At 28.1% G+C, this 8,576-nt stretch overlaps 1 protein-coding gene across 1 annotated transcript; it reads right to left on the bottom strand.

The window, feature by feature from the left end:
- Positions 1-3,614: 3,614 nt before the first annotated feature.
- LOC125873055 (protein LIGHT-DEPENDENT SHORT HYPOCOTYLS 4-like) lies at positions 3,615-7,861 on the bottom strand. The gene is made up of 3 exons (XM_049553908.1): positions 7,263-7,861; positions 6,623-6,932; positions 3,615-3,788 (listed from the first exon to the last, which is right to left on the bottom strand). Exons 1-3 carry the CDS (start codon positions 7,548-7,550, stop codon positions 3,760-3,762), a joined length of 627 nt encoding a protein of 208 aa, XP_049409865.1. The 5' UTR covers positions 7,551-7,861; the 3' UTR covers positions 3,615-3,759.
- Positions 7,862-8,576: the final 715 nt, after the last annotated feature.

The raw sequence follows: 8,576 nt of genomic DNA, 5'->3' as shown, positions 1-8,576 counted from the left end.
CTATTCACACTCTCTATTTCACTTTTTGATTATTTTATTATTATTTCTATTACTTCTAATTAACATATTATTTTACATATAATGTCATTAATTAAATATCTAATATTCACAATTCTTTTTAAATGTAATATAATATTTTAAAAAATATATTATTTAATATATACTACTTTCATCCCGAATTAATAGTATTTTAATTTTTTCTAATTTTCGTCAATAATATAATTTGATTTTACTATTAATTTTCACTATAAAGAATACACAAAATTAAAATGATAAGATGAAAATTTTAGTTTGAAAATACAATACATAATATGATGATTTAAATACATGATAACAATACAATACATAACATAATAATTTAAATACAAGATAAAATACAATACATAACATAATAATTAATTTGCGATAAAATAAGAATAAAGCCGAAAAGATGTTGAACGTGCATTCGGAGTTTTGCAATCACGTTTTGCAATTATTGCAAGACCGTCACGTTTTTGGAGAAAGAAAGTGCTACATGATATAATGACTACATGCATTATACTGCACAACATGATAATTGAGGATGAACGTGATCCTAATGCACCAATTCAAGATGTCGTAGAGGCTCCAACTCCAACGACAAAAATGGTGGTAGATGAAAATCTCCGGTTTGAACAATTTTTAGCTAGATATGAAAAAATTAAGGACAAAAATGCTCATTTTGAACTCCTTAATGCATTAATAGAGTATTTATGGGCGCAATGTAATAATTTAAAAAATTGAGTATTTATGTAATTGTATTTCACGTTTATTTGAATTTGTCCATTAATTTGTATAATATATAATATTTTCTTGCAATATATGTTATTTAAAAATTTAGAATAAAATATAATTGTATATTAAATAAAAAAATTGAAAAAATAAAATTTTATATCACATGAAAATTATATAAAGTAATTATTGGGAAAAAAAATAAAGGATTTATATATGAAATAAGAAAATAAAAATGATATAGAAATAATAATATAATATTGAGGAGAGAGAAAATGATTCTTTTTTAGAGAGTAAAATAGAGAATTGGGTTGGAGTTGGTTGTCTGAAAAAATAGAGAACTCTATATTTGGAGAGTAAAATAGAGTGTAGGGTTGGAGATGCCCTAAATAAGGGTATAATAGGAAAAAATTTGTTGTCCTTTCTTGATTTGTCAAAATGGACAACTAAATAGGGACAACCAAAAAAGGAAATATGGACAAGTAAATAGGGACGGAGGGAGTATTATTAGATGAATATTGTCAATTTGTGTATATCATGATACCAAGACCAATGTAATATAGGTAATTATTAGTGTTAGCTAAAGGTAAAAATTAAAATCACATGTAAAAAAGTAAAGACCGACAAATCATTGGTGCTAATGCATATATATATACACTAGCTAAAGATAAAGATATAATGGATGGAAAAACCCTTAATTTAAAGAGAAAAATACATAAAAACCCTCTTAAAACTTGACAACACAATTTACTTTAGCACTTAAGTTATGCGGGTGTTTAAATACCTCTTTAACATCTTTGAAGTGAATTAAATACAACCCTGAGAATAGAATATCACTCTCACCTGCCACATCATAGCCACGTAAGCACCACATCAGAGCCATGTAAGCACCACGTCATTAGTTTTCAATTTTTTTTTTTGCTTATTCACTTTTTTTCTTAAAATTCATTACACTAATCAATTAATTAAAATATATTTTTAAATCAAAATTGCCCATCTTCTTCCACCCCTTCTCTTCTACCCCCCCCTCCCCCCGCCACTTTCTTCTTTCTTGATTTTCACCATTTTCGACCTTCATTAGCTTCTTTTTTTTCCCGAATTTTCAGCCTTCAATAGTTGTTTTCTTCTTCAACATTCATCAATTTTTTTTTAAAAAAAATAGCGCAGTTTCTTTTTCTTCTTCGAACCCTCTCTCTCTCCCACAAATTTGCCCTTGGAGAATAATATTTTTTGAAAGTTATTTTTTTCTTAACAACTCAAATGAAAAATGAAGGTTGTATAAGAAAGTTGATAGACCCACTTTTTTTGCATCACAACTAATAGAATTCAAAATGAGTTACTTATATTCAAGAAAATTTGCATTCAATAATATGAATTAGGTGGTGAATTTTGTGATTAATGAAGGGCGGGTGAGGTGAGAGATGAAGATGAAGGAAAAAATTTGGTATGGAAGAAGAAAGGTATAAGGAGTGCTTTAATTGGGAAGAAGACATTTGAGGAAAACAACAAAATAATGAGAGAACAAAAAGATTAAATATTTTTAAAAAAAATTGAATCCACAAATTTCATTTACTTCTAAACAAGAAATTTCACATTTTTTTTTAACTTTAAGTTATAAAAAAATTAAAAATTATTAGTTATATATTGACCAATAAAAAAAATGTCATGTGTATGATTTTACTTTTCAGTTTTTTTATTTTTATTATTTCACGCGCTTTGAGGAGAGTGAATACACTCACTTTACCACATCAATTTTTAGGGTGGTATTTAATCAATTCAGAATAGTTAACAGAGGTATTTAAACGCTCGTATAATTAAAGTATAAAGTGAGTTTTGCTGGTAAATTTATATTTTCTTCTTTATGTATTTTCTCTAATTTAAATGAAGATGTGATAATGATTTATACAGCTAACCTCGTTTTGGTTGAAACTAAGGTGTAATAATTATATATACTGCATATTAATAGCTCTCACCTGCTTTTCAACAGAACCGAAACTAAAGTTTCTAACTTTACATGAGTTTCAAGTTTAAACTAACGATTTTCATAACTAGGTTCTGAATATAATATTAATGTATGCATATTTAATAAAAAATTTAAAACATAAATAATGGTATTGGGTTCAGCCAACTCATACTTGTACCATTGTACTTTTTAACTTCTCCCCTATTTCTCAACCAAAAGATCCCTAAATATAGTTTTTTATCATTTCAATTTATTTATTTGGTTTTAATTTGGTATGAAGTTTTAAAAGTAAAAAGAAAATTTATCTGATTTAATGCCTTAAAATTTAAAATTTTTATTTACTTTCTCAAATTTCATGCTAAATCAAAATCATACAAATAAATTGAAATGGAAAAATAGTGTTAGAGACCCTCTTTTCTTCCTGTTGAAACAGTTGCAAAAAGTTATAGTAAATGCGAGCTTTGATTTTCTGTTCCCTACTTCAGAAGAGTACACTACTATATATATATATATATATATATATATTTATTTATTTATTTATTTATTTATTTATTTGTGGTTTTGAATTTATGTGTATTCTCTCTCTCTCTCCAATGTATTTCATAGACCTTTCTTAAGGATTCAAGTAATTGATACATTAATTTCATGAATAATTAAGCAGTTGCACTTAATTGATTTACTTCCCCCCCTTTTTAGCTCATTTAAAAAGAATGTTTTCCCCCCTTCTTAGAAATATTTTAATTCTAACTTTCCAAATGACAAGCTTAAGATTATTAAATTGAATGACATTTTGATATATTTGACATATCTTTAATTTAAGATTATGAGATTTAAAGTCTTCATTATTTTCTTCTAGTTAGTATCAAGTCAAAATATGTCAAACAAATTAAAATTGAGTGAGTTTGAAATAAAGTATATATAGAACAAAGTAAAAAGCCCAATATAGCACCGCACAAGTTTAATTTATTAAAATTTTTGATTTCGTCACTAGAACCTCAAATTAATCCCATGGTTTTGCGCGGCCTGAAGGTATAGCTGCTGAATCGTCATAACTCAAATGGTAATGCACCTTTACCTTTTAGAGGGGAAAAAAAAAACAAAAATAAATGATAGTGAGCTAAATATATGTAAAATATACTGAGAAAAAAAAATGAAGAGTAAATTATATAGGTATTATGGAGTACTCATTTAAAATTATGATCATGACTATAGTAATAGTAACTCTTGTCAAATAATTAATATATGGATAGCTTTACTAGTCAAGTAACTCATTGATATTTCTAACATCTTCAATCTCAAACAAGTTGGAATCAACTAAATTTTTCTTATTTGAACAAAGAATACTTAACTATTCTAGCTTCTTTCCTTTGCTTTATTCTATATATATATATGTAAATTATATCATGCTATAATATAGTCGATCTGATCTGGTCCTTTAGCTTGTGGTCGTTAGCCTTTGTCACATATAATGAGCAGTTTTTGCTTCAAGAAAACAAAGACCATACACTACATCAAAAATGATCTTTAGCGATAATTAATTAACAACAATAACTCAATTGTCACTACATATGTATGTATTTTTAGCGGCAATTAACGCTCTTTGTGTATGTCCCTAAAGTCTTTTGCGACATTGAATCTAATGTCACTTAACTTATGCAGATAAAGACTGTAACACTTTTTATAATGTGTCTATTTATTATCGCTAAAAATTGTTTTTGTGGTAGTTATATGCCAACTTTCACTTCAATCCGAGTAATTAGAGACAGTTCAATCAAACATACTAGGATCTTGCTTTATAGATGTGACCCTGATTTTTCTTTATTGTCCAGCTTAAGTTGTCTGGACTTCTCAAAATTGTTATTGTATTTGTATTGGATTTTTCAAAATACACTATTTTGGAGTATATGACATAAACTCATCGATATTTTCAAAGAATTCGAGCAACATATATAGGTATAATCTAAGATTCGCTGGAAAAAATAAAGTAAAAAAGGAGATAAATACAGTATTTCTTTTTAAGTGTAACACCATAATGTTGTGTAGCAATTTCATTAACGTTCTTAGTAAGAAGCATGAACAGGTTTAGTATAAGAGCATGCAACAATTGGAAGGTACATTAAAGCTGTAAAAGTTGGAAAGCGGAAGAGCAAAAGAATATATATTATGAGGTCTTACATTCAAATTTCATTGAAAACAAAAATATTAAGGGCTTGTTTGGAAGGACACCCTGGTAATTAAATTTGGTGTAATTAGTGTAATTACACTGTCTTGTCCTGTTTGGAAGGACATGTAATTACTTGGTCAGCATGTAATTGGTGTAATTGGCAGAGGGTAATTACACTCTACAATTCACATGTAGAAACTGTGAATTACTGGTAATTACATGGTGTAATTACCACCTGATTACTTTTTCATTTTTTTTTAATTTCTATTTTTATTTTTTTTGTTTTAATTTTTTTTAATTCTATTATTTTAATTTCTTTCTATTTTTATTTTTATTATTCTAAAAATTTGTAAAAGTCTATTTTTTATTTTTTATTATTATATTTCATTTTATTCTTGTTCTCAACCTTACTTTACATGATTCTATGTAATTTTCTCGTATTATCTATTTCTTTATGTCATGCTTATTTTCTCATTAGCATAATTTTATTAGTATTCTAATTTTTAAATTAAAATATAATTTATTGTTAAGTAAGGTTATAGACTTACGTTTTCTTTATTATGAAGAAGTAAAAATAAATCATATTTATTGATATGTTGAAATTTGTTATAAGAGTATTATGTTGATTTTTTTGTTCTAAATTTATTACTTATGTTATATTTTCAGTTTTATTTGTTTTAGTAATATTGAATTTACATTGCACGTCATTTTTTAATTAGACTTGATAGATTATATTTTTGTCAAACATTTAATAATTTATGATATTTTATTTATATATTACTATTCTTTTTATCAAACATGCATTTCACAATGTTCGTAGAAACTTCATACTTTTAGTTGTTACGATCAATTCAATTGAAATATATTAATTTGAAAAAATATAAATCAATTATTTTTTCATAATATTAGTTACAGTAAATATGTTTATTAATTAATATATTTTTAAAAAAGAATATATATATTAAATATTTAATTTAATGTCATTTATAAAATTTCTTATTTTTCTCGTATAAATTTTAAATGATTAATTTTTATTTTTAAAATTTATTATAATTTTATGATTGCAATTGTGCATCCAAACAGAACATGTGTAATTACACTGTGGCATCCAAACAGGACATGTGTAATTACACTGTGGTAATCAAACATGTCAGTGTAATTACTAGGCTGATAATTATTACCCTAGTAATTACACCAATTCCAATTACCTGGTGGCTTTCCAAACAGACCCTAAGCAATTTCTTTTCATTTGCCCTAAATCTCGAAAGAGATATTCAGCATGCATTAGTATTGATAATAGATAACATATATTCATAAAATTAGTCGCGCACAAACTAATCCAAACACCCTGATTATAAATTATTATTATTATTATTATTACTAGCAGGAATCTTAGATTGTGTTCATGGTTCCAAACTTCCGGGACATTTGCTACATAGGAATAAGGGATAATATATAATTACGGGATAAAAAGTTATTTATTGGGATATTAGTTAGTAATGAAATTATTTAAATCATCATTATCTGGTGAAATATCTCAATCAATAAATATAGAATAACTTTATCTATCCCAATAGGCCAATACCCATACAAACAACCCCTTAAAAAATTAACTTTTTAACATATTTATTGTCTGTAAATGACTCGACACTTTTGTATCTCATGAATGGCAAAAGTTCATACCAAAATCTATTCGATTGAAGCAAAAATGGTAAAGAAAACAATAATTTAACGTTCAGGTTCACCTGATAGTGGTGGCGATGACAGTGGCAGTTGTACTGACGTGGACAACTGTTGCGGTGGTGGTGGAGGAGGGCGTTTCCGTTTTTTCTTCTTCTCGTAACTAACTCCCCTCGCTTTGGACTGTAAATCACGAACCTCGCGAAGATAAAGCCTAACAGCACGAGCACCAAAAGGGTTCGTCTCCGGCTTCCCTCCATTTTCTTCATAAGCCGCTCTAAGTCGTCCTACCAATGCGTCAAGGCTCCCCCAAGCTTGCTTTAGCGGACACGGACACGGTGCTGGCGGATTCGGATGCCCATAAAACGGACACATCTGAATCACAAACGGGTGAAAAAGTTATATATTTGAAAATTACTCCCTAAACATCACAATTGAATATTTATAAGCTTTTAGTCAAAGAAAAAATTACTAGTTAACTTTCAAAATTCAAACTATGTCACATAAATTGAGTAATTGAGAGATATATAGTACCAACTGTAAGATCGTCAGATGCAGATGTTTTTGAGTTTCTTCAGTAACAATAGATTAATATACAATTTTAAATTGAGTTCAATTCAAATATTTTTAGTTATTTTAATACATATAAAAAATTTAAGCAAAAAGTTACTGAATTCTGGAGAGAATATAATCGGATAATCCTACCGGAGTATGAACTTTAGTCTTGCCGAATTGATCAAGGTAACGAAGGAATTCAAGGACGTGAGCACCACTGCATCTAGAGAGCGTGAGTGGAGGCCTGTGGTTTCTCAAGTACTGTCCGAACGTGTTCCAATCCCGCCGCTTCTGATTTTCATATCTGCTACTTGAGCTAGCTGGTGCAGCAGCAGATGAAGAAGAAGAAGTTATCTCGATGTTGTTAACTGTTTCGATGTTGATTTTCTCGTGATGATGGTGATTCGAACTCTCCACTAATTCCGTAAAAGAAGCCATAAATACGTCTTTTGGATCGATCTTTATCTTCCTTATTCTAGATCGGTCGCTTTATTGATTTTGTTACTGTTCATCGTCAGAGTAATAAAATTTAAAAAAAGGAAAGTGAAGAAATATTCGTATGTTTGAACAATACTGGAAAAAATTGGAAGAGTACTGGTATAGCTAGTTTTGTTTTTTTTCTGAAAATGATCAATAATTGGTACTTTTTCTTTAGCTAAAATTGGGGAAGCAAATTTTTTTTGGTATTAATGGGGTAGAGAAGAGAGAGCAGAGGGGGAAGTGTACTGTTTGTTTAGGGTTTATATGGAAATGAAATGGAAGGGAGTGAAAATATAATGTGATATAAAGGGAGTAGGACATGTTGTTTTCCTCCATTTATGCCAAGTACCAAAATGCCCTTGCTACATGTGAGAAATTAAATAGTACTGTTCTATAATTAATTACTCCCATTCTCTACTAACTACTACTCCTATATATTCATTTATAAATATAAACTTGATATTTGGTTGACAATTATGGACATGATGGACTTTTTTGTGTGTTTAATCACCTTAGCTTATTTAATTTTTTTTGGATCTAACTAGTTTAGGTTCCAACACTTTAAATAAAAAGAGTGCATGTCATACATTAGATGTTATGGTAAGATGTTCTACTGTTAATACAAGTTTTTTGGTCTAAGTTTTGGAATGAAAAGAATTTTAATTAGTATCATGGAGAGTGTTTTTGTGTTTTAATGAAACTGCATGCGACACAAATTTTATCGAATATTGAATGAAAAAAAGAGAGTTATTTGTATGGATACACTCTTTATTGCCAACTTTTAAACCCACATATTTGATTAGGTGTTTGGCCATGCGATACTGTTTCATGATATAGAATTGTGAGATGAAATCAACGTTTGGACATGCAATTTCACGTTGATTCCATATCATGAGATGAAATTCCATATTCTCCAAAAATCATGATTTGGAAATTCCATATCATGATTTGAAATTTTTTAAATATAAAAATTGACCCACAAGT

This window comes from Solanum stenotomum, chromosome 8, assembly GCF_019186545.1.
Source record: "Solanum stenotomum isolate F172 chromosome 8, ASM1918654v1, whole genome shotgun sequence".
Classification (NCBI taxonomy): Eukaryota; Viridiplantae; Streptophyta; class Magnoliopsida; order Solanales; family Solanaceae; genus Solanum; species Solanum stenotomum.
Note: the sequence above shows the minus strand (reverse complement) of the source record. Positions and strands in the feature narration are given on the sequence as shown.

What these genes read in the sequence shown, in the direction of transcription:
- LOC125873055 (XM_049553908.1), bottom strand. Translation starts at nt 7,550, where the DNA reads ATGGCTTCTTTTACGGAATTAGTGGAGAGTTCGAATCACCATCATCAC. An exon ending in AGACTAAAGTTCATACTCCG is followed by an intron (nt 6,933 to 7,262) that starts GTAGGATTATCC and finishes TTTGTGATTCAG; the next exon opens with ATGTGTCCGTTTTATGGGCA. An exon ending in GTCATCGCCACCACTATCAG is followed by an intron (nt 3,789 to 6,622) that starts GTGAACCTGAAC and finishes CCCCTCTAAAAG; the next exon opens with GTAAAGGTGCATTACCATTT.